This window comes from Larimichthys crocea, chromosome X (assembly GCF_000972845.2).
Source record: "Larimichthys crocea isolate SSNF chromosome X, L_crocea_2.0, whole genome shotgun sequence".
In the NCBI taxonomy this organism is placed as follows: Eukaryota; Metazoa; Chordata; class Actinopteri; family Sciaenidae; genus Larimichthys; species Larimichthys crocea.
Window position 1 is genome coordinate 32,857,787 of NC_040020.1, and position 26,599 is coordinate 32,884,385.

At 39.6% G+C, this 26,599-nt stretch overlaps 2 protein-coding genes across 3 annotated transcripts; one reads left to right on the forward strand and one right to left on the reverse strand.

Annotated features, from left to right (window-relative positions):
• Positions 1-362: 362 nt before the first annotated feature.
• Positions 363-13,340, forward strand: cnpy1 (canopy FGF signaling regulator 1). Of its 2 annotated transcripts, XM_027282409.1 has the most exons (7): positions 363-583; positions 3,835-3,908; positions 3,998-4,100; positions 5,807-5,922; positions 11,532-11,744; positions 12,777-12,873; positions 13,186-13,340. In XM_027282409.1, the coding sequence occupies exons 3-7, from the start codon at positions 4,007-4,009 to the stop codon at positions 13,224-13,226; spliced, it is 561 nt and encodes a 186-aa protein (XP_027138210.1). In that variant the 5' UTR covers positions 363-583; positions 3,835-3,908; positions 3,998-4,006; the 3' UTR covers positions 13,227-13,340. The 2 variants fall into 2 exon arrangements, with proteins under 2 accessions (XP_027138210.1, XP_027138209.1); XM_027282408.1 differs by lacking the exon at positions 3,835-3,908 and having other exon boundaries at positions 374-583.
• Positions 13,341-23,333: 9,993 nt separating this feature from the next.
• Positions 23,334-26,294, reverse strand: LOC104936106 (homeobox protein engrailed-2b). Its single transcript, XM_019275728.2, has 2 exons — positions 25,470-26,294; positions 23,334-23,832 (listed from the first exon to the last, which is right to left on the reverse strand). Exons 1-2 carry the CDS (start codon positions 25,951-25,953, stop codon positions 23,516-23,518), a joined length of 801 nt encoding a protein of 266 aa, XP_019131273.1. The 5' UTR covers positions 25,954-26,294; the 3' UTR covers positions 23,334-23,515.
• Positions 26,295-26,599: the final 305 nt, after the last annotated feature.

Here is a 26,599-nt window from a genome sequence, read left to right on the forward strand (position 1 = left end):
TTATTTATTTATAACATGTATTTCTCTTGCTTAAACACTGGTCACAGGTGTTCAGTCAGAGACACACGCATGTTCTAAAGTAAAGACACCATAGCTGTGTGATTTGTCTGCGTGCTCATTGGCTGATCAGGTCGACGCTCGACTGAACGTGGCTTCACTGTGGACAGGCACGTAAAAACGCTCAGTGTCAGCTAGTCAAGTCAGAAGCAACGAGGCAAAGAAGAGGAGACTTCCTGTCAGCCTTCAGCATTAAAGCACACGTCGGCTCATATGGACAGAGTCATAGAGTAAGGCAGGATGAGCATGGCAGAAAAACGGGTGTTGCTTCCTACATGTACACCTTGATCTCAGTAACAGTGTAACATTGCAGATAAAGATCGATCCAGATTTTACTTTGAAAATCAGGGCCGGAAATACAAAGCTTGTACTTTAAATGAATGAAAGGCGTCAGTGCTGATAGATGAGTAACTTGTGCCGAGACACTAATATGTCCAGGAAAAGTAGTTCGATGATCACAGCTCTGTCACCGCTATAACTATCCTGAGCCCGCCGCCACAGTCCAAAAGCTTGTTCTGCTCACCAGGTAAGACTGTACGCCAGCTAGCCGATCAGCTATCAGCTGTCCCGTATGGACAACCAAACCCTTCTGCGGAATCTATGAATTTAAACTGGATCTGTTCCCTGTTTAACGACCATCGTTCAACTTCAATGATAAAATATAATTTACAATTCAACTTGAGCCCGTCTATAATTAGGCATGTACACGAATAGAACAGAACTTAATAGGTTTTATATGACGTTCACCTGTCAGTCTCACCTGAGCAGTGCACCATCAGGAGCTTGCATGCAATATTAAATAATGGTTAGAGATAATATGCCTTACCCTTTTTGTTACGCATCTGTCAAACAGAAAACATGACGGCCGTCTGTCCACAGGCAAAGCGGCACAGCGCCGTCAGGTTGTTATCGAACAGGTGTCCGATCAGTCTACCGATCGGACAGTTTGATAACGTGGTCCCGGCTGACGCATTTGTCGCTCTTGTTCCAGCTTGTGTGCAGCATGACTTATCATCAGTTAACTTTGTAACTAATAATGTAACTTTGGCTGGAAGTGTTAGGTAAGAGTCAGTGACACCGACCTGCCTGGATCTGGAAAAGTCCTGTGTACAGTTGTTGTAATAATAAGTAATAACTGTCAGCATATAAGAGACCAGACTATAGTCTGACTGTTAGAGACTACTGTCTGGTGTACAGTAGTCTATTTATTGACGGTGGTTTAGGCTATGCAGTTCATAAATATAAACCTGCTTTGACAGTGTCAAACTACTTCCATGGATGTGCAGATCACTACACTACAATCACTACAATTCTGATGCCAACCCCCTCTGTTCAGCAGTCTGTGTAAAGGCAACAATAGTTGTTAAAAATATATATATTATATTCATATATATATTACTGAAATGTGGAGTTCGAAGTTCAAACAGTTTTTCACCAATTTTCACAGGATTTTGTGGGCGCTCCTTAAAGGGTGGGTCGATGACATGCTGAGGCCACCCTGAGCCCTGCATCCCTAGAAGAGAGATAGAGATGAACTCATCAGAGTGTATCAAAGTTAGTAACGTAATTTTCTGAACTAATCCGACACGTTTCAGTCGCTTCAAAATGACTGCTAACTGCTGGGCGTGGCTTCAGCACCTTCAACGGACACACCCCCACAGTCCTGGAGCTGAATCCTGCTCATTTTTAACCGATTTTGACACCTAATTTTCATAAATTGTATTGTTGTATTGTTTATTTTATATTTTACTATAAACAACTTGCACTGCACATAGAGTTTGTAAAAACATAAATTTCACTGAATACATTTTGGGGACCAGTTGCATTGTTTCTCACAGAATGACAGTGTAACTGATATGGGTATTATATAATCTGACACCTCTGTGTCTTATTGCACACACTGGCACGCCCTGCCACCACAGGGACCTGTTTTTCATCCGTGATTCTGTTTTCAAATGGTATGTGGCACCAACCATCTGTGTTCTCTGTTGTACATGGTCCAGGCTTGTAAAATAAAAATGTCTGTGTCTTTAACGTAATACCTGATAATCTCACTCTCTTCATCCTCACATCTGGTGGGGATGTTAATTGATCCTGTATGGCATTGCTTGGATTCTAGATCTTTTATTTTAATGACTTAAGATACAATTTCATGTATTTCACATTTTACCAGATATTGTATCATTTTGCATGATATTGGAAAAGGTATCATTGTTTTGACAACCCTAATTTGCAGCAGTAATTATGGCAGGCCACGGTGGTCTGGACAGCTTCACACCATGTGGGATATATATGTATAGGGGCAGCTGTGGCTCGCAGATAGAGCGGGTTGTCTACCAATCAGTTCATCGGCAGTTTGATCCCCAGCTACTCCAGTCTGCATACAGAAGTGTCCTTGCACAGATACTGATACAGATACTGAACCCCAAATTGCACCCAAAGGCTGTGCCATTGGTGTGTGAATATGTATGAATGGTTAACTGTTGAGCAGTTGGCACTTTGCATGTATGAATGTGTGTGAATGGGTGAATGAGATATGTACTGTAAAGCGCTTTGAGTGGTCGGAAGACTAGAAAGGCGCTATATAGGTACAGACCATTTACCATTTACCATATACTTAGTAGGCAACAAGGACATGTTTGTGCATCAATAAGTGCTACTCTCATAGAGTCATCCGCAGTGGACCATGCATCAAATACCTCAGACTCATACTGGACAATAAACTGAACTTTCAACACAACACTGACATCCACAAACTCTAAGCACTGTCTGTTAGCATAGTCCAACCCATTCTCCTGTACTGTGTAACCTGTTTCTTTAACATGCTTACTGCCTCCAATAGGAACAAACTGACGCACATCACACATCCAAAATCATTGGTCTCCCCACCCCCAACCTCTCAGACCTCAGTAACAGTAAAGTTACTACACACAGAGTACACAGTATAGCACACGACCCAAGCCACCCCCTCTACCTGTTCATACTGCTTCCATCCAGTCACAGACACCCGGCCTGTGAGCGAGCATGCTATGGCAGGAGTTTTGTCCCTTTGCCATAGCATGTCTCAACAAAGCACCCCGGTAACCGCCATGTGTAGAAGCTACAAGTATGAGATAGGGGGAGAAATGTGCTGTATTGAATGTGTATTTCTGTGGCTACGTTGTGGTCTGTCTTTCTGTTTAGTTGCAGTTGTAGATGGTTAGATTTATCATGTCCAGTTGTTGGTAGTGCTTGGAGACATACTTGCTAAAGAACTGGGTTTTCAGCAGTTTTGTGAAGGTAGATAGGGACGCCCCTGCTCTGGTAGGAACTGGTAGGACACTCTATCAACAGGGTACAACAGGCAGAAAAGTTTGGATTGTTTGGGTTACAGGTCATTGTTGCTCATTGGAGGAGGTCAGGAGGTAACATATGCCTGTATAAAAGCATTCAATTAGGTGGGAGCAGAACTGGAGACTATTTTGTAGTCAGCATTAGTGATTTAAATTTAATGCAGGCTGCTACAGGTAGCCAGTGGAGATCAGTGAACTGCAGGGTAACGTGACCTTTTGGGTAAGTAAGCTCAGGTGAGCTATGTCCAAATCATTCTAACCAATAGCAAAGCCTGTACAACATAGAAATAAGAATTACCTGGATGTGTTCTATTCTCCAGCTGGTCCTAGTTGTTGTTGCTTTGTTTGTCACAGTTAGTGTTATGGTGTTATAGTGGCTATGGTGAATAGCCTTTTGATGGGTAGTTAATGCTAACTGTTCTTTCTTGCCTTTCCTTCCACCCAGATTCCAGATCTCCAGATTATGGACACATAATCAGGGTCCTTGGTCAGCAGTCTTTCAGTAGACAGCGGCTAAAAGTCAGTCGCAGATTTACTCTTGTCTGGCGGCTGAGTTAAGTTTCCTCAGAATGTGATACTGAGTAATCAAACTGTCTGTTTCTTGTTAGGTTATCGATATGGCCTTGTGGATTATTCAGATGAATGTGATGGTACTATTGGTATTCATCAGTAGCAGCCAGGCGAGGAGGGACAAGGTGCTCTACTGTTCTGGTAAGTTTCAAGTGAGTGTGAATGATTTTAGAGGATGACACATTGCAGACGCTGCTGTGAAGCACAAAACTGTAACATAATCTCATCTGTTGGAGAAAAACTATCAAAACTATCAATCACATTACATTACATTCATTTAGCTGATTTTATCCAAAGTCAGTTATAGTGCATTTAACTATGTGGCTACAATCCATAAATTGAAAATTCTAAGCATATGCGTTTTAAATCATACCATGAGTCTCATGTCTTGTTCTCTAAGTTCATTGGTCTGATATTGGGATGCTCACACAAATTTCAAAAGTTAGAGATAAAATTTTAAGATTTTTCATCCATTATTTGGGAGTCCAATTTCAAGCAAGTGTTATGTGCACAGTATACACAGTAGGACAAAGTTAAACCAGGTAGCCCAGGTAAGGTCAATCCATTTTTATCTGTAAAAAAAAAAACATGCAACTGTAGTAAACATCTTGGAAAAACAAAACAAAAACACTGTGACATCATTGTCTGGCGTGATTACAGGTGCAACAGAGGACACCTAAGCATGTCAGGCTCCCAATCTACTTTTGGAAACTATAGGAACCACAAGGAACCCAGCGTCCTGAGAGCACAGTGTTCTAGAGGGGTAGTAAGGTACTATGAGCTCTTTTAGATATGATGGTGCCTGACCATGAAGAGCTTTGTATGTAAGGAGAATAATTTAAAATTCTATTCTAGATTTAACAGGTAGCCAGTGCAAGGAAGCCAAAATGGGAGAGATGTGATCTCTGATCTTGGTTCCTGTCAGAACACGTGCATCCACTTGAGATATGATGCATCTGATTTTGGCGATGTTACGTAAGTGGAAGAATGCAGTCCTCAAAATTAGTTTTATGTGGATGTTAAAGGACAAATCCTGATCAAAAACAACTCCAAGATTCTTTACGGTGGAGCTGGAGGCCAGGGTGATCCCATCTAAAGTAACTAAGTCTCTAGAAAGAGAGTTTCTGAGGTGTTTGGGTCCAATTACAAGAACTTCAGTTTTGTCTGAATTTAACATCAGAAAATTGTAGGTCATCCAACTTTTTATATCCTTAAGGCATGTTTGGAGTTTAGTTAACTGATTGGTTTCATCAGGCTTGATCGATAAATATAATTGGGTGTCATCAGCATAACAATGAAACTTAATGGAGTGATTCCTAATAATGTTCCCTAAAGGAAGCATATATAAACTAAATAGAAGTGGTCCAAGTACAGAACCTTGTGGGTCTCCATGACAAAATTTAGTATGCATGGAGGATTCATCATTGACGTGAACAAACTGAGATTGATCTAAGAAATAAGACTTACACCAGCTTAGGGCGGTTCCTTTGATGCTAGTTTGATGTTCCAGTCTCTGTAAAAGAATCTGATGGTCAATGGTGTCAAATGCTGCACTAAGATCTAACAGGACAAGTACAGAGATGAGTCCTTTGTCTGATGCCATTAGGAGGTCATTTGTAACTTTGACTAATGCGGTCTCTGTGCTATGATGCAGTCTAGATCCTGACTGAAAATCCTCAAATAGACTATTGTTATGGAGAAAGTCACACAGCTGATTAGCTACAGCTTTCTCAAGTATCATTTTATGTGTTATGTATGATGTCCACTAAATTCTTTACAGTGAATTGCAGCTTATCTTTTTGCCATAACTGATGTTGATCGGATCACTGACAATATGTGTTTCCCAGCATGCAAGGCGATTGTGGATGAACTGAAGTACTCAGTCAGTCGTGTAGACCCAAAGAAAACCATCAATGTTGGCAGCTTCAGACTCAGTCCTGATGGAACCATAAAAGACAAAAAGGTAAAGATACTTTCACTACTCCAGAATCTACTACAGCTTTTAGTTATACTGTATGTAGTTTAAAGTTAATACAGGTTTTTAAATGATTATGAAACAGCCTCTATATTAGTGAGAAGATTGGCTATTTCTATGTAATACTTATAAATGTCTGACACCAGGATTTCCTCAGAAAGTAGACAAAGCAATTTATGGCACACATACAAAATGACAGAAAATCTGTGTTACAAACTCAGAGCATTCATAAACACTCATGCATTGATAAACGCATTTATAGCTGATAACATTGCAGATTGAAAAGAGGACACTGACAGTACACAGATTAGGTTGGCAGCCCTGCAAACTGTAGGTGTGCAGTTTGAAAGATCTCTGGTGTTGCTGTGGTTGTGTGTGCAGTGCTGTGTGGGACTATGGATCCTGGTTATTCTTCCTGGTCTAATAAGGTCACTGACTCTGGACAGTCTGTATTGCCCAGGGACCAGTCTACCAGAAGGTGTCCAGCTCACCTATTGATTTTCTGACTTTGATCCCTGTTTAGACAGTCACTGATATTTGTGTGTGCAAGTTACACAAGGCTGGACAAAAGTTCAGTCTTCAGGTTTATCACCCTGTCAATGAGTGATGTTTAGTTGAGTTGGCCCCCACAACATAAGAGAAGGCCCAACAGAACCAGTCCTGTCCTTACCTGCACCCCCACCCCAACACAGTTCACTGTCAACATGCTGCTTAACCAACAAAGCAACAAACCATCAACATCAAGTAGCAATCCTTAGCAAACAACAAACCATGCACTCCTGTTTACCACTTCACGTTATTCTAACTAGCATGCTAACAACAGATAACAGGCGTACTGCCAGAGCCACAGAATAAAGAAACTAACAAACAAAAAGCAAGCAAGTTTCCAACTAGCCCTAACAACAGCTAATATCATGACCCTGATAAGCCAACAACATTTCATTCAACATAATTCAGCACTTATTTTCAGTATTGTTCTTTTTTTTAAATTTTTTTATAACTATTATTACTCAGCCACAAACATTTATGTAGATGGATGCATGTCATCAATATGTGTGTACAGTTGTCCCTCACTATAACGCGGTTCACCTTTCGCGGCCTCGCTGTTTCGCGGATTTTTTTAGTGTAATTTTGCATGCTTTTTTTTACAGCGTACTGTACAGTATGAACGCGCATTGTGTTCGGCGTCCTGATTGGCTAAGGGAAAACCGCACATGTGTTCTGCATCTTGATTTGCAAAGGGAGAACCGCACATGTGTTCTGCGTCCTGATTTGCTAAGGGAGTACTGTACACAATGCATGTAAAAAAGTGTATAGAAGTGTGTGGTTAGGGGTTTTACGGCCTTAAAACATGTATAATAACTGTAAAAAAATAAAGCAGATTTCGTCTATTGCAGGTTATTTTTAGAACGTATCCCCCGCGATACGCCATAATATGAATTACTACAGTAGTTAAATAGAGCAAATTACTGTATGCTAGCAATACCTGAACAACAACTGATGGTCACAAACACTTCAAGAGGACAAGAAAGTCCACTAATTCATATTTTAGAAATAACATTCATTCCTGTTAAAATCAAGCTCAAATAAATAAATAAATAATATATAAAGTGTGATATGACATAATGGACTAAATGCAGGTGTTTTCAGTGATACTAGTTAAGGTTCAGTTCAGGTCAAACAGAGTCAGGGTGCTGCTGTGGGGCATGTTGGCTCACTGGATCTAGCTCTGCTGCAGTACATGGCTAGTGTTCATTTGGAATCACAGTGAAATCAACAAAACAAGTTGTTGTTTTATGTTTCTTAAACTGGATATTTACTGATAAATGTTGCATTTGTGGAATGCTAAATTTATTCATTTCTCTGTGACAACATTGGACACATTGGAATCAGGAAAAAAAAAGTCCCCATGACAGTCACTCTATGTACCCTAGTTTATGTTATCCAGACAAAAGATGGAAGTGTCCTTCATGGTGCTATTAATGCTGCTATCTGTGTCATTTTTGGCTTCTCATTAAGCAGTTAAAAAGGTAGATTAATTTAGATATGAATGCCAATTACTCTTCTTGTGCCCCTTGTAGGCCCTGCTTGGATTTTATTTAGTTTGCCCCCTAGCTATGTGTGTGTGTGTGTGTGTGTGTGTACAATCAGATTTGTATTAGTTAGATGTTTTAGCATAACTTGTGTAATGAGTAGAGAAAGTGAGCAGTGAACATCTCACATGTAGGTTACATGTTTAGTCTCTGTACAAACATGTTGCTCATCTCCAAAGGACTAATTCATGTAAATCCCCAATACAAAGATTTCTAGTTCCACTTATTTGAATCCTTTATTAATCATGATTTTTCTAAAAGTCTTAATTCTTCATTCAAAATGTCTTCTCCAACTCTATGGTGGACAGACAAACTGTGTCCAGTGGAGAACCAGCTCAATTTTTGTGGGGAAAGCAGTTTATGGTTCTTATTATACTACATCAGGCCAGGTTAGTGTGGCTCCTCCAAAGATGAGCTCCTCCTCTGCCCTGAGCTGATCCTATCCTCCACCTGTTGCATTGTGTGGTCAATCAAATGTTACTGAGCCACAGAAGAAGCCAAACCTTGATCCCATGCCCTCCCCAGCTCCCTCCTTTCAGAAGCTTTTGACCTAGTGTGAATCAGAGAGGGAGGGATGTCACAGCTTAGATGCCATCAGTGAAGAGGATTTGTAGGTTTTAATTCTCTACTCTTTGGCCTCTTCACAGTAGGCCTTCCTGGGGGCATGGGGCTGCTGCGGGCACAAAGATTAAATTGCCTGCTCCAACAATGAAACATTTAAGGCTTCCAAAGACATTGAACTTACTTGGAGAAGTGAGCTGATCTCATAGTGACCGATGGGAAGTCATGCATTGAGAATGAGGGGATGCACAATGGTGCAGTGACGCAGTCACACATGATATTGTGGCCCAGAAATGTGACTGAGTTTGGTGACATCCACTTTACTGATTTTTTTTTAATCCAAAGAGGTTTAGCATTTTTCTCCTCAGGGTTCTTAATGGAATAGTTCAGTAGTAGCAGTAGTAGTAGTAGTAGCAGTAGAAATAGTAGCTGTAGTAGTAGTAGCAGTAGTAGTAGTAGTAGCAGTAGAAATAGTAGCTGTAGTAGTAGTAGTAGCAGTAGCAGTAGCTGCAGTAGCTGCAGTAGCAGTAGAAATAGTAGTAGTAGTAGTAGTAGTAGTAGTAGTAGTAGTAGAAGAAATAGTAGCAGTAATAGCAGTAGCTGTAGTAGTAGAAATAGTAGAAATAGTAGCAGTAGTAGTAGTAGTAGTAGTAGTAGTAGCAGTAGTAGTAGTAGCAGTAGTAGCAGTGGCTGCAGTAGCAGTAGCAGTAGAAATAGTAGCAGTAATAGCAGTATCTGTAGTAGCAGTAGCAGTACAAATGTATGGGTCTTCCCTGGCCCTCCGGGATATGGAAATTGAAAGGCTGCTGTCCGCAGCAGTGCAATAATGGCCCCCTGTCCAATGGGAATTGAATGGAGGATAGCATCCCTGAGAAGCCTATTCTCTGGCCCAACCAATCACCCCACCCCACCCTCACCCCCCACACCCCACCCCATTCTTCAAACAACGCTGTGAGTGACAGCTCCCTTTCACGAGGCTCCGACTGGCAAGGAAAGGGTTTAATTCCAAACCATTTTGTAGCATGGCATGATAATGACTCACACCCAAGCCTGGGTTTGAGTCCAGGCCTGAGATGGAGCGACATGATTAATTATCATTATTATTTGACCACTGATGAAGATCATTTGCAACATGTACATGCAACATGATTTAAATGATATATTATTATAATATAAATCCATGTTTTTTAAAAAGTATTGGGGCCGAGTAAACAATGAAATGATATGTCACAAACAGAACAGGTTCTTAGCTGTGATTGAAATCTAAATATTTCAGTGACAATTTTTTACAGTCCAAAAGTCTCACGAGGATATTACAAAATGAAAACTACCAAAACAAACTAGTTTAACATTCTATATAATTTTAGTTCTGGAGGCTGTAATGATCAAATCGAACAAATCAAAATAATTCACATGAAACATCTTATAGAAGAAAATCATTGAAGATTCATTCTTAAATGAAACAATATTTTGACAAAATAAAAGTAAATGATAGTGAATGAAAAGATAAACACACCTGCCCAATAAAGTGATTCTGATTCTGATAATGAAAACTAGACTAGACTGGATATAACTGCTAATTGTCGTCATTCAGGGAAAATGAAATGTCGCCACTGGTGTTAGTCACATATCACAAGCAGATTTTGATTGATAGGTGGACCTCATCGTCATTGGCCTGCGTGACCTACATCCCTCGGAGCTCACCCTCCAACCTTTGGCCCTGTGCTGTAACACATTCTGTTTAGCAGCCAACTTCCTTCCTCCTCAGCACAACAGTGTTGTCAAGCTCAAGGGATCTTCTGCTGAATGAATAAGTTAAAGAGGTGGGGTTGACCTTAAAGACAGAGGGATTAGTGATTGGTTCGATTTCATTTTTACTGTGGAGAAGAAGGAAGAGGCAAAGAAACTGAGATTTGGAAACAGATGGTGAAGAGCCCCTTTGAGAGAGAGAGAGAGAGAGAGACAGAGAGAGAGAGACAGAGAGAGGGACAGAGAGAGGGACAGAGACAGAGAGATGTAATCAGTGGGCTTGGTCTGGAAGGGAACATGGTAAATTCTAAAAAGAAACAAAAGGGTCTGAGAATAATATATCTACATTGTTACAAAATTATGCTGCAAGATGCTAAATGTGTTCTGTGCCCATCCACCCCCACCACCTTTTGACCAAAGAAGACAAGGAAGATTGCCCCCTTTGATCAGTGGGGGATGAAGGGGGATGAATGGGCTAAAAAAAAAAAGCAGCAGAGACTGTGCAGGGGCTGAGAAGATGAACTGTTTACCCTGCACTTGGCTTCTGTTGAGGCCTCCTTCTCCCATTTTCTCCAACCCCACTCTTCTCAGGAAGTCAACCCTCCCATTTTGCCCTTTTCACAACCCCACCCTCACCCTCTCACCTCCTGGGTGTCACCCTTATCACCCAATATCCTTCCGGGGATGGTGGGAGCAGGGCTCTGCACCTGTCTTGACCCGTCTAGACACCAGCGCCTTGTCCTCAAAGGGGAGAAAGGAAGAGGACGATGGAGTTTGAATGTCGAGGTGGGGCGGGTGTGTATGCAGGTTAAAAGTCAGGGTTGGAGGTTGAGGTTTGTTAGTAAGGACGAAGAAAACACAGCAGAAACCAGAGGTCATCCTGCTGACCTACACAGAGTCTGTGGTGTAACAATCTGGCAGCAGGGCAGCTCAAACTAATGACGACTGCCAATATCACAGAGGCTTTTTTCCACCACATCTGTGTTGTGTTGTTGCCATCTTAAATTTGAAAGTGTATTTTTAACATTTTTAGGTTAGTCCATATTTGACCATATTTCCAGCTTGGTCTACATGTGTTTCTCCATCTTTTAGGGGCATGCATTTGAGTTAGTATAGGAAACTAAGAAGAAAAGATTTATACCATACTAATGGCCAGGACTCCATTTTTTCCCTCCCTCTCGGTTGTGTGGCCAGGTACCTCTCGCTCGCTCAGAGACTCACCTCAGCGAGCTTCTCGATGGGGTGTGCAACAGCATGAGCGATTACGCCCTTCACATGGACCCCAACACCAAGGTGAAACAGTACATGAGGTTTGCTCCCAGGAGCAGTGAGGCCAGTGGAGACTTCCCAGACTTTAACAACTTCCAGTTTGATGGACCCGAGGCACACAATGGCCTGAAATTTGCAGTGAGTACAAAAGTGCATCTATCTATCTATCTATCTATCTATCTATCTATCTATCTATCTATCTATCTATCTATCGATAGTAAATATATTAATTATATATGTGTGTGTGTGTGTGTGTGTGTGTGTGTGTGGTGGGTGTGCGTGTGTGTGTTATATATGTATATATATATATATATATATATATATATATAAATAATATATAATTTAATTGATTTTTTTAATTAATGCTGAGCATTGCATTGTCTTGATATTTAGTGTTGGTTCATGTTCACAGTGTCAGTTTTTTGTTTTGTCACCAGTCTAATATTTCCAATTAATATATAATATAATATAATATAATAGAATAATATAATTATAATAATAATATAATATAATATATTTATTATTCATTATTTCATCTATTACAACTTTCAGAGTGACTTCAGTACAGCCTGTGTTTCATGCAGTTTCATACAGATTTGATGTTGTATTTATTCTGTAGGTGACAGTTTGACACCATTGTGTTTCATTTTATTGTGGTCAGGTCTCTTTATCTGGACTTACCTCTTTAAATAAAGCAGATGAGGACAAAAAAAATCAGTTTTAGAGGCGTTTTAATTTGTGTTTGTGTCTTAAAATTGATCCCGTTATCATCTTTATTAGGGTCACTGGGATATTTGTTTGCTGTATTTTACACCTTAAATGTGCTTATTGCAGACAGACCTGAAAGTTGGAATGTTTCAAAGCTAAAGCAAATTGAAATAATTGTGAACGCTCGAGTTCAATTCCAAAAGGACACTCTCTGTACTTTTACACATCAATTCTTGAGCAGAAAATAAAAAGCTTGCAGAGAATCTCAGCAATGTGATCATCGAGTTGTCAAAATGGCTGAACAGTTTGGCAAACAGATTGGAAGCATAGTCATCGCCCTACAAGCGGCATGATCCACCATTGTGTGGAAAGACACTGTGTGTTGTGTATGCATGGCCGGGCTGCCTCAGCTCTGTTTCCCCCAGGCCAACTCTTTCTTCTGTGCTTGTATTTTTCTCTCAGTGTGAAAGCGTCGTCGAAGAGCTGGAGGATGATATCATCTCTCTGTTCAGTCAGGGCGTAGAGCATGTGCACGAGGAGTTATGCAACAGAATCTCAGGTACCACACCTTCTTCTGTATCACAGATTTGATGCAGCAGTTTGTTTTCCGTTCATCCTCCCGTCCCTTCACACAGGACATCATATCACCCCTCACCTTGTCAAATCAGTAGGAGACATTTTTTAACAATACTGAAGATAATTTAGCTGAATAAATGAATCGAGAGATCATATAACAATAAGATTTAAATCCTTATTGTGTGTTAAATCAACTAAACACATCATTGCAGCATAGTGTTACATTTTAATGCATGGAGTTGTATACATCTGGAGACTTGCTCATATTTTGTCTGTTTTCTCTTTTTGATTTCAGACTACTGTAAAGAGAGCAGCCACACAAATGAGGAGTTATAGTATTTTGTATTCTTAGTGGACAATGGTGAAACCAGTGTTGAGGCCTTAACATTTTTATTTTGACAAATAATCAACAAACTTTTAAAATAAATAAAAGAGAAAATCTTGAAACCATATTGTGCACACTTGTTTTTGTTCGAGGCGTGAAATTGATGCTCACTCGTGTCAGTATTGTGTCGTCAGCTGCTGGCTGTTCCTGTTCCTGCTGATCATAATCACATCTACAAACTGTGAAACACATAAATGAAGAAAGGGTGGTGTGTGCACTGCTTTTCTCTAGTGTGAGTTTCAAGCTGCAAAAATGTGTAATCAAAGTATTCAATTCATCAAGGTCTTATTTTCTGCTTCCAGCTTCTCCAAATTTGCTGCTTGTTCACTCTCACTATCTATAAACTGAATATACTAATATGCCAATAATGACAGGCATGATTCACCTTTTTCTGATGTTTGATCGACTGACGGATGAATCAGTTTCATGATAGAACTAAACATTATTTATTCTACACCATAATTATATGTTTTGTTGTTTGGTAGTTTACATAGATTTATTCATTAGTTATTTCACATTTTTAAATATAGTAATATTAATCCTGTAAGGCAAGAGCATCTTTTTTTGATGCTCTTTGTTCACGACGAGCTGTAGCTGCATAGGTTTTTAATAATAATAATAATAATAATAATAATAATAATAATAATAATATAAACTTTAATATAGCACTTTTTAGAACACAGTTACAGAGTGCTTTACAACAAACCACAATAACAATAGTAACAGTAAGTTTAAAAAAAAAGAAATTTAGAATCAAATGTGACAGAACACAAAAAGGTTTTATATAAAAGTGTTTTTAAAGGTTGACATCATTTGCTTTTGCTTTTTGTTCTGGCCAACATTGTGCATTAGAATGCTAAAGGCTGCACATCCACAGGAAAAGCATGATTGCATCACACTGAAACTTATCAATATAACATATAAATATTACTGAAAGGTTTCTATACATGGCCTAGTTTAATAGTAATTTACTATTAAAAAGATGAAGATGGATTCTTGGATGGATGAAGTGCAAGTGCTTCAGCTTATGGACATATTTTGTGACAATAAGGACATATAATGATAGTGTTGTGAAGCAGGCAACTGTGCACTATCAAAATATGTCCATCAAACATGACTAGCTGTCTGACAACATGACTTCACAGAGAAATTAAGCAGTTTCTGTGACTTTTACTCAATCCACTGTTTGTCTAACCAAGTCTTGTTCTGAAATCTAACAATAGCCTACAAGCATTACATTGTAGCCTGTTCATGAGTGCAGCACTCTCACTAAATACTGGACCAAACTGAGAGTTTATTTACAGTTAACCTTTGAGGCTTGATCTGATCGTGAAACTCCATTTGTCACCAGAACAAAAACAGTCATAGAAACAAAGAGTGGAAAAGCTGTTCAGATGGAGTGGTACGACAGTGATGATGTGACACAGCATTCCTGCTGCTGCTTCTTTGCTTTTGTTTGTTTGTTTGTTTTTGTTTTTATTTGTTTATTTGTTTGTGTGTTTTATGATGGCATCTGAACATGCCTGGATTTACAGCAGCTTTTCTGAAAGATTGTGCCAATTTTAGAATTTTTAAATTACATTCAGGTGTTATAACACATGATAGTTTAAACTTTCAGTCACACTTCTGATAATATGTAATATGCAGTACAAATGGCAAGCTTGCAAACTGTTTTAGGTGATAGACAAGAGGAGGAATAGTTTGTGGACTTTGATGATGGTCAAACAAAACATATTGTAGTGATTTTAATTCAAAATACTTCTTCATGACTAGTCCTCATTCTGTCACCAGCACTGAGTAAGTGGATGACAGCACAATATCCTGTAGATTTACACAAAGCCTCATGCAATAAGAACAACACCGTATCACAGAACTTTCAATAAGCCAGCTTATCATGTTTTATATATCACCATATATCATATATATTATCTTGTGTCATGGCAATCAGCTAATCTTCTCAAACACACAATGTATAATACATTATATAATCAACATTGATTGCATCAATATACAGAAAAATGATTATTACATCTTACATTTGTATACAAATCAAAGCCAGTCCACAGTGAACATACAAGTAGATCTTTTTCTAAAAATTCTGGATAGCTTACTTGTTTAAAAAAAATGATGAGCGCTATACAACTCATATGAAGGGAAACACAAATATTAAAAAACACAATGCCACCTACTATTCAGTCTTTACTACTTAAGTACTATTTAATTTCACAGCATACACATGAAAATCTAGATATAAGTGAAGCTGTTGGCTGACTGTAACTTTACCACAACAGATCTGAAGTCATGTTAGCTGTTATGGTTATGTGGATTTGAACAAATGACATGCTAATGTTAATATTCAAAATACATTTTATTGTTAACTTATTGTTGATTCTGATTTGTCGATAAATCTAGAATAACACCGGACAAATCAGGAGGGGTAACTGTAAATGCAGGAAGTAGTTTGTACAGGTCTGGAGGGCAGGGTGGTGGATGATCATCTGACATTCATGCCATAAGAGAACTGCATCCATCTTACAAAGCAGCTGCCTAAACCACAGGTCCGGTTGCTACCTGGCTGAGCGCATAAGTCAGTGACTTTGGTCTAATTATGTGATCAAAAAACTGCCATCATGAAACTTAGCAGATATGTCCCTGTGTATTTGAAACACACCTTGAAAGTCGAATTCAAATCTGCCACTAGAAGTTGCTACTAATGTAAAAAAAAAAATTTAAACTATATATATATATATTATTAAAAATTGTTCAGTCATTACAAAGCTGGCAGAGGATGCTTCATAGAAATGTTGAGCCACAGATGGAAGAGCTGAAATTGCTTAATAGGGGAAGCCACCGGTTTTAAACATGTTCAAGGGCCTGGCACAAATTTAGCCATAAAATCAATGACTTTGTCGAAATGTGTATATTATATTTTGTGTCACTGGATGCATGCTGTGGTAGAGTGAAATGGGCTGTTACTGTCCCAACCTAGTAACTAATAAATCACTTTATTGTCTATATTTGCCTCTCATACTTCTGATTGTTGATGAATTACATAGACAGTAAAGAGCTTGACTTTGTCACAATGAACAGTATGGAGTTTAGTGTTGACTGAAAATGCAAGACAGTTCTAGTTTAACTTTTTTTTAGTAGCAAAAAGTATAGCAAATGACTATTTCAGTTCTAGTAATATTACAGTGATCCATCACAAACAACTACCTTCATTTTGTTGTCACCGCCTGCATATTACTAAATTCAAAAAGAAATTCTGATGAATCAGATGGAACCTTTTATTCAAATCAAACTTACTTTTAATAATTAATTTGATTCATTTTTACTGTACTGGACGAGATCACCAAGGAGACTAACTGGTCATATTTGTTAAACCTTTACTCCATTCTAGACCATGTTGGACCAGGTCCAGATCAAAGATTTCAATTTCTAATGGTCTATCTTGGCTTGACCCCTGGAATGTCCACTTACTAATATACATTTTTTATATTGCTGTGCAATAGCAGTTAAATGTGCTATAAAACATGGTCCATAATGGTCTTGAGGTATCACCAGAGTGAATCTTCTACCAGAAGCATTTATGGTGGAATTGTTGGTCTCTGTAAATAATATTATAAAGAGTATGGTCTAGCCTATATGGACCTGCTCTGTATGGAAAGTGTCATGAGATGACTTTAGTTATGATTTGGCGCTATATAAATAAAATTGCACGCCTCCAGGATCTTGCGGCGTGCAGGAATGGTTGTGGCTGACCCTTCCCAGCCACGACACAAACTCTTTGAATCACTCCCCTCTGGCAGAAGGACACGGTCCATCAAATCGGACCAAAACCTCACAGTTTTTTCCCGTGTGCCTCTGCCCTCATCAACAAGGCCCGCGGCCTCCTCTGACATTCTCTCACCCTCCACCACAGACCCTACATGTCATATTGACACATTTCTAATATTCTGTACACTGTGATCTTTTGCACATTACCTGGCAAATACTTGCACATCCCCGCACAAACTGTACAGCTCTTTTTATTTTAAAACATGCTGTATATATATTTATATTGTTTATATTTGTTAATACCTTTTTTATCTCATATTTTTACTTAGTGTTTGTTTTGCACAATTGATACCAAGACAAATTCCCCATTAGTGAAAACCTAAATCTTATTCTGATTCTGAATCTTGTGAACATTTATAAAGACATACCCTGACCAGTGATTCTAGCCACTGTAAACCAAGAGCATCTTATTTCATTGGTTAATGCAGTGTCAGCCTGAGATCAGATCTAGAGTTTGGTACCAAAGAAATCATGCATGAATATAACTTGACTGTTTTCACCCTAATGTTTCCTCTGGGTCAGCAGCAGAGGTCTGTACCCTCCTCCCTGCTGGTTTGGTTTCCCCCCTGTCCAGGGGTTGAAGTCACAGTAGGACCCATACAAGCTCATTGTGTAGCTGCCTGTCTGGAAAGATCCCAGCTTCCACCCCTGACAACCCTTGCACCCATTAAATGCTCACTTCCCGTAGTGCACTGGTTGATGATTGGGCTTTTATTTGTGTCAAGTAGAGGGTTACTCTCTCCTATCATCTATCCTATTGGCAGACAGTTGACCAATGTGGGTGTTGGGGTGTTTGCAACTTAATAAATTTAATTATAATAAATCTACTTCTCATGTTTCAGTTCCCTGCATTTCTTTCTTTCTTTAAAAAAATTGAATTCCTAGCTCCTGCATGAAAGTTCGAATTGATTCGAATGATCTGACTCCAAAAGCAGCTCTGTTTCTGAGAAATGCTTAAGAATGAACTAATGCTAATCTGAATATTGATTATAGAATGGAGCACTATTTTACAATTATATGCAATCATAGCTGACAGCAATATTGGTATGTGGCAGAATATATGGCACAGCTAGGTCAGCTACCTAGGATATGTTCTTAGTAAGCGCATAGTTATGAGAAATGTTCCACTACTTTCTCATTTTTCAGCTGTTGTTCAGCATTCACTTGTTAAATAGAAACTCTTTTGAGACAAAGTGTGATTTTGTCTTCTTATATCACTCTGCTTATGATTGCATGTGTGCACAAACTGAGCTGCGACAATAACTTGTATTTTAACAAGATTAAAATATATTTGTCCTGGAGATTAGCATAGTTAAGTCTCCTTCTTTTTTTGCCTTTTGGGGCGGCTGCAGCAGGCTTTGATCAGTGTAGTGCGGCGAGGCCTAGGCTTGGCCTGGCCATCCGAGGCCTGAGTGTGAAATTGGTCTGATGTCATCCCCCATTCTCCACCTTCACCAGCTTTTAGCAGCCGTAATTATATTTCCGCCACAAAGCCCCTGTCCCCTTCATTCCATATTCCAAGTTTGACTAGGAAGCATTTAGAGAACTATGGCTAAATTACTCAGTGGGGGGAAGGGGGACTGGATGGGCCATCTTTTGTCTAACGGAAACACAGGGGACATCAATACTTTGTGATATGTACTTTTCTTTTCTTTGCTCGTCTGCCCTTTGCCTCTGCCTGGTGGAGAGGTTAAGTTTATGACAACTTTGGGTAAATACTATTTTTTTAATGTTTTCCTTCTCAATAATCAGCTTTTAGCCAGAAATTGACATGACCTGTTGCTGAAATGTTAACACAGACAGTTCGGAATTATCTCAATGAGCAAATAAGACCATTTTGCTTGATTTTACTGTTATAGCTCACACCTCAACACCAGAGTGACAGTGCTGCAGAGGCAACTGAAAGATAAAAAAGTGAATAAGTGGAGAATCTTAGAAGAGATTTAAAAATAGCAAATAAACACAAAGTATAGATGCAGAAAGAAAATTCATTTGGAAACAATATGAGGTGCATATGACTTAAAGCAACATTACATAGATATTGGTATTTTTGTAGATGTAGACAACAGATACAAATGTAACATCAACATGATTATTTTGTGTTATGTTATTTTATGATAGAAGTTAGTTACACAATGTTGCTGTAATAAAACAAAACAAAAATTCTTAAAAATCAGAATGTTTTCAGCAGAAAGGAAACCAAACTGAACACCACATCCCAGAATGTTCAGTAGAAACACAGTGGGTAGCTTGGCACTCTATGTGAAGTAGAACAATGAAGGTCTTAAGATGAAAATCAGATCTGTAACTTACCTTTGTTAGTGTTTGTTGAAATTAGGGTTTCAGTTTTTTTTGTCACTTTCCAAAGATGACACTATGTAACAAATTCAACTTACATGTGGTAGACAAGAGTGCACATCCCATCACAGACATGCTATCTAGTTCTGAGTTTTTCCACAACCAGATGAACGGATTCAGTCAAATTGTTTGATCATGTTTTTTAAAGGAGCAGTTTGTAAGAATTTGTGCCATCTAGTGTTGTAGTTGGAGATTATAACCCCCTCACCTCACCCTCTCCTTCCTAGCATGAAAGAGAAATATGGTGCCAGTGAAACACTTTAAAAATGACCCAGCATTTAGCTTCTCCATTCTGGGCTACTGTAGAAACATGATGGTTCAACATGGCAGACTGTGGAAGAGGACCTACAGCATCTGTAGATATAAAATACTCATTAATAAAAACATAATGATTCTTATATTGGGTCATTAAAAACTAAGAGGACCATTTTGCACATTCTTTTTAAAATGATTAACAAGTCACAAAAATGGTTTTGATCAAAGCTGCCATAACAAGAAATTCTGGAAATATTTTTCATTTGAACAGAATCTAAAATATGAGAGCCACGAGCCAAGTGAACAGCATCTCACTGAGTGCTGTATATTTGGAATACCCCCTGATCTCCACAGTGGGAACTAGAGGAAAAAGATGTCCATTTCTCATTATTTCTTGGCTGTGGTGTCGTCACCTGCTGCTTTTTGCATGGACACCCAAAACATTTTGACCTTCATCCAGGTTCTCTAGCCATTATACCACCCACCACCACCACACCATCACCGCCTCCTCCTTCGACTGACAGTCCCACACTGTGCATAGAAACCCACCTCATAGCTGTCCCCCCTTCTTCCTCACCCAAGTCAAGAGTATCTCAGCTCATCAAGTCAGCGACCGTTGGGCGTAGAAAGGAAATGTAGATGAGGGTTCCTGCTGCCATTCACAGAGCCCAGGTCAATGCTGCCGCTGCTGCTGCTGCCAATGGACGAGTCACAGACAACTCTCTGAATGTCCCTCTGCTCTCCATATTTCTCTTTCCCTCTCTGTTTCATTTTTTGCCACTGTTTCTCCACAGTTGTAAGATGTTCACAGATCCAGAGAGGCTTGTGTAAAGTTGAGATTTGTTTATTTGTTTTGACTTCTAATTATACTTCACAGTTTTAGTTTAGTTTTAGTTTGTTTTAGTTTCCATGAGTCCATACATATGTATAAAAGATAAAATCTTCTTATCAAAGATCACACACGTTTGTTTACTGCTGCCTATAGAACAATCATTTTGGTTCACTGTCTGACATTTTTCCCACACAATGAGTGTCAGTGAGTGACTGTGTGCAGTTATCAGAAGTCTGTTCTCATTTGTTTTGCTGAATCTTCTGTTTTTTTTAATTTTTTTTATTGGAACATTGTCACAGACGTCTCATGAGAAGCTGATAACAGCTCATTATCATTTGTCTGCTGAACTCTGCCTGATTGCACCAACAGACCAGAAGAAACCACTAAAATACTGCTAGTTATCTCAGTCCCTGACAAAGATGAAAATGGGTAGAAAATATCTTGTATGACACATGAATATACAGTAATTCCTCGTAGTGATACCCTGTAATAAAGAGTGCTAAGTTCTGGTTGAGAAATTCCCACAAATGTTGCCATGACTAAATTCACTGATTTACAGTAAAAAAAAAGAACAATGTCGCTTCATACTTGTATGACACCAACATGAATTAACCAACATGGTGTTGAGCCTAAACAGAGTAGGAGATGAGAAAGATTTTCAGTACTCTAAGGTGGTTTTGGAAAAATAGGAAAAGTCCAAAATGAGTTTAGGGTCACTGCAGACAGTGTTAGCTGTCACCTAAATGAATAGTTTAGCAGTAAAAACAGGCCTTTATATGTTTAACAGCTCCTACTCGTCATTCTCTCTTTAAGCAGTCAGTCTGTGTCCGACATCACATGTATGTTTAGCATTTGATCACAGCTAAAAGAATCAAGTCTTTCAGAAAGTATAAATGCATGATTTATGTGTATGATTTCATCACTTTGAAAACATAAAAAAGCTAATATCTTCAGCCTGAATTCGAGTTTCTTTTCTGGAACGTGACACGTTTTGGGCGCTAGTACTGTGAATTATAGTCATATTTAATGTTTACTTTGGGAAGACCAAAAACTGTATTGTCATAGACATGCTGATGATCCGCTGATATAACTTCCTCTTTTTCAGTGTCATTTTTCAGATGTTTCATATCTGAGGCTCAAACACAGCTGCAGCATTTAAACATGGTGCAGACTACAGCAGTTCTCCACGTTGTGTCTGTCTCTGCAGCTTTCATTGTTATGCTAATCTTCATCAAGATATGTCAATGAAACCACTCATCAAAGCTTATTCACCGCATAAATAATTCAGTCATAAATGTGATTTCACAAGATTTTTAAATGTGTTTTATAATTTCTTTTTAGTTCCTGAAACATTTTTCCTGCTTTCTTTTTCAGGTTATGAAATAAAATCATGTCATATTTGAACTGTTTTTTGTTTTTATTCACCATGACACCGTTATAATAGAGCTTCTTTAGGCCGACATGTAGGATCATGTAAGAGAACTTAACTCAACATGTTCATCATCTTTATAAATCCCATCATAGAAAACAGCTGTAAATGTGTACATCATTTTAAGGCATAAGCTTACATGTTTGTGATTTAATGCAAGGACACGGAAAAAATCAGAAAACATTCACAGCATCGTAAGACCACGGTTCAGTTCCGATCAACGAGAATGAGAGCCGACAGAGGCCCGTCACACACACACACACACACACACACACACACACACACACACGTTATTGCAGGAAAAATAAGTTATGTAAACATTCCAGAGCCCGTTCGGACCGGAACACACCGACATGCTTTGCTGTATAACAGTCTTCGTTAATAGCTAACGAACGGTGTGTGTTTCGTGGAACATTCGTGAAGGAGGCCTCCTGACAGCAGTTCGTAACAGGTCCATCTTTGCTCTGCTGCGTGATATGAATCGTTTAAAGGCGTTAGTTTGGAAAAAATCCAAATGTGCTGGTAATTCAAAAAGTCAAGTCAAACAAATGAATGTTTTCACGTGTTTTCATGCAGAAATCCAGAATCTGCTGGAAAATCAACTCGAATCATTTTGTTCAGCTCTGGGTTCACTGACAATTCTTGAGTTCTTCTCTAACATGGAAGAGTCATTTAAACACTGTTCACCAACGTCTTCTGGAAGCAGACCTTTAATTCCACATTTAAACCGTGTGTACAGTCCCACGTGTAAAAGACCTGAAGGGAAACATTCACTACAGACAGACAGACAGACAAAGAGCTCACAGAACACGGACAACGACACATAATACAGCAGGACAAATCTTTGGATTTCAGCATAGTTTTCATAATCAGTAAAGTTCATCATGTGCCAGAGCTGTCCACCCCTGACGTCACAGATGTCAGTCATCTCATCTCATCAGAACAAAATATGAATTATGTTTTCATCTGTCTACAATTAACGGCAGAGCAGGTCGAGCTCACGTGTGTCAGTGTGTTGTTGTGACGTGATCCCGGGTTGTTCTATGTGTTCGCCGCTTTGGACCTTGTGTTACTGCTGCGTCACAGGCACGTCACAATATTCTGGATGTTTTTTTAATACAAACTCAACATGAAATGACGTCACCTCCAGATGATCCAAGATTTGAAGAGTGTATGATGTGATCTGTTCAAACAACACATAACAAACGTTTCTATCAGACATACGTGACGTGTCACGGTCACACACGGCACTGATGGATCATGAATACACGGGGTGTATTCCGTGTTTCAATCTGGACTCTGTCTGGAGGTGTGGGCTACACTACAAATGTACAGCACCATGACTACAGCCCTGAGGACAGGTAGCAAACACACACACCTACACACACACACACACACACACACACACGCACACACACACACACGTTCAACGGACATGTCTCTGGTTTTTTCGTTTTAAATATGTTTGCTGGTGCTAAAGTGGTTTTATTGCATTGATCAGGACCCTCTATCCCGTCCCCGCGGCTCCTCTAGTCGCTGTCCGACTTGCCGTCCTTGGCCGTGGAGTGGTTGTACAGTCCCTGCGCCATCAGGTGCACTGCCAGAGAGTTTTTATTCCCGGAACTTTTCTTGATTTTAGCCCGTTTGTTCTGAAACCAGATTTTGATCTGAGACTCGTTCAAGCCTAGTTCCTGGGCCAGGCTCTGCCTCCTTTGCTCGGTCAGGTATCGGTTTCCCTGGAATTCATTTTTTAACCGGTGGAGCTGCTCCGCGGTGAAGGCCGTCCGGGGCCGCTTGTCCTCTTTACTTGGGGTCGGCGCCTTCTTTGGTTTGCGAGATCTGGGCCCTAAAAAAAAAAAAAAAAGACTAAAAATTACTCAAATATTCAAATATCACAATCTCACAATCTCACGGGTACTACAGACCAATTTGTAAGAATATATATATATATGTCTCGTGCTCAGCTCTCGAGAGCAGACCAGTAAGAATAGGAGGAGGAGGAGGGTGCGGATGGGGGTGGGGTTAGAATATGATGGAGGATGGGGGAACTAGGCGCCTATTTCCCTCCCCGTTACTCTTTAAAAAAGTAGTCTTTAAAAAAAGTCATGGGACATTTTGTTTGTGTGATAATATTGAATAAAGATATATTTACAGGTTTCATTCATGATGAATTTAAAGTCAAACAAGCAAAGACGGAAGATGTTTTTTTAGTTTTGGTGTAAAGTCTAAATGTAGTAGTGTGTTACAAAGTGAACTCTCTCCGCACATTCTAAACATTTGATACAATCTGAAATAATAAAACGAATGAATAAATGAAATCAATCAATACATAAAGTTGGAGTGTGTTTGGTAAGGCAGCCTTCTTTAAAGGCCCTTTGTTGGAGGTCGATGGAAACTTTTTAGCATTTCGGTTCAACAATAAACCATCCTTCAGTGTGCTGCTTCTCTCTCACCTCTCACAAACACACGTTCGATTCATCGAAACATTTGATCGGTCGTTTGACTGCTGCTTCATTTTTATCAACATTATTTGAAGCTAAACGCGTTTCTACATCGTGACAAAGGAAAAGTCCAAGTGCACCGTGCCTCACTTTAATCTGAGTCAACCCTGCAGCACGACATCCACTTCATGTTATTGCAAATGAATCATAGGCCTACTCATAATCATATCACATCTGAATATTGTGATGAAGCACAACAGTTCAACACACACGCACACACACACGCACACACATACACACACACACACACACACACACACACAGCGCGCTGCGGTAAGAAAAAATGTTTTAAGGCGTGTGAATATTAAAAAGATTCAAGTCTAATAAATTCAGAGAAATATTGAAAAATGGCTTTGAATTTCTGCGGAGGACAAAACTAACTTTAAAGTTTAGTTAGACGTCGAATCTTTTTCCTGTAGACATTCGGCCTCACTTTTTAGACCCCCCATTGTCAAAAAATTATGCTAATGACATATCAACAAAGAAGACGGAGGAACAATGGCGTTAAACTTGGTTTGACTTCATTCTCCAAATTTTGACTCCACTTTGGATCCTTTTTGATCTGCTTTTCATTTCAATCGCACTTTTCCTCTACTTCAGTTTATCCTACTTCTAAATGGGATCACTTCATCACTTCATCACTTCACGGAGGTTCACAGAGTTTATCTTTTATGCTCAGAGTTTTTCATGTGAGATTTGAGTGTCATTTCTAAAATACTGAAAGTAGAAAAGCCGAAAATAAATGTGTTATAATAATAAAATAAAAAGTTATGATGATGCAATCATTGGTTTGTCAATTTTCACAAGTGATCTGTTTAAAGGGGAGGACAGCTCAGAGAATAAAAAGTCGCTTCTTCTTTTTCTAAAAAAAAAAAAAATTAAAAAAATGATGATGATAGAGGTAAAACCTTTTTTTGGCCTTTGATTTATTTATTTATTTTTGCCTTTTTCTGTGTGTTTGTTTGTCTGAGGATCCACCAACCTGAGGACGGACGGTCTGAGTACCGGGTACAATAAACCCACGCAGGCCACAGGATCGGCTTGGCCGCAGGGGCCGAGCTGGCTTGGGGGCTGCGGCAGCGGTCACCGTCGTCCCCTCGGCTTTTCACAGCCACTATCAGGTCAGGCCTCCTGGCCTCAGAGTCCTGATGACGGTCCTCGGATGCGCCCGTGTCCTCCTCCTCACCCCCTGCTCTACCTTGCTGTGGGTTACCAGCTTTGGAAGACTTTCTCCGTGTCAGGTCCTCTCTTCGTATGATCACCCCCAGACTGTCTCCCTCCCGGATCAAAGTCCCGTCCTTCCTCTTTCGTCCGAAGTCCGGTCTTAAAATGTTGTCGATGTAAAAGTTGGTGATCCTGTGGGACTGCTGGTTGGCAGGTGGCTGGAGGAGAGGCAGCATGGCCCGGTTGGACTCTTCGTCCTCGTCCTCTGGGCGCTCTTGGTCTCGTCGAGCATTTTCTTCCATAATGATGAAGTCTGATCACCTTCAGCACCTCTGACTCCGACCTATAATAAAGTGATATTTCCAAAGTGGTGCCGCGGTCTAGACTTTCTTATCAATAATTACTATATTTATCAAAAAACATAAACAAAAAACAAAAGGACTTCCTCTCTGTGGGTTAGTTTCGGGCTGTTTTTGCTGTGAAAAGGCGCCTCTTCTGATTTTGACAAAGAGAAATCATTCTTCAGTTTGTGCTCAGAGCCTCCTCCTCTCAGCTGGACTCACACACACACGTTTTCTTTAAAATATAGATTTTTTTAAAAACACAGCTAAAGACAGTGGATTGTGTCTGCACACAATTATTGATGGTTCCAAACTGCCTCATAAAGACGCCGCTCAAATACTTTCACTACGGATTTTGGTTCTCATTTCTGATTGGCTGCGAGGCGCTGCCTTGACGTCGTACTACGGGCCGCTAGGACACGTGCCTCGGACCAATAAAGGTGGAGAGTTTGAGTCATGTGAGGGTTTCCGGAATTCCTTGGAGGCGCAAATGAATCAACTCAACTCAGTGTGTGAGACGTCAGTTTGGGAAAAGTGAAGATTTCGAGGCACAGAATGTAGTGAGAAGAGGCTGGTCTCCAATCAGCCAAATCAAAGAAAAATTATG

What these genes read in the sequence shown, in the direction of transcription:
- LOC104936106 (XM_019275728.2), bottom strand. Translation starts at nt 25,953, where the DNA reads ATGGAAGAAAATGCTCGACGAGACCAAGAGCGCCCAGAGGACGAGGAC. An exon ending in CTCAGACCGTCCGTCCTCAG is followed by an intron (nt 23,833 to 25,469) that starts GTTGGTGGATCC and finishes TTTTTTTTTTAG; the next exon opens with GGCCCAGATCTCGCAAACCA.
- cnpy1 (XM_027282409.1), top strand. Translation starts at nt 4,007, where the DNA reads ATGGCCTTGTGGATTATTCAGATGAATGTGATGGTACTATTGGTATTC. An exon ending in CAAGGTGCTCTACTGTTCTG is followed by an intron (nt 4,101 to 5,806) that starts GTAAGTTTCAAG and finishes TGTGTTTCCCAG; the next exon opens with CATGCAAGGCGATTGTGGAT. An exon ending in ACAATGGCCTGAAATTTGCA is followed by an intron (nt 11,745 to 12,776) that starts GTGAGTACAAAA and finishes TTTTTCTCTCAG; the next exon opens with TGTGAAAGCGTCGTCGAAGA.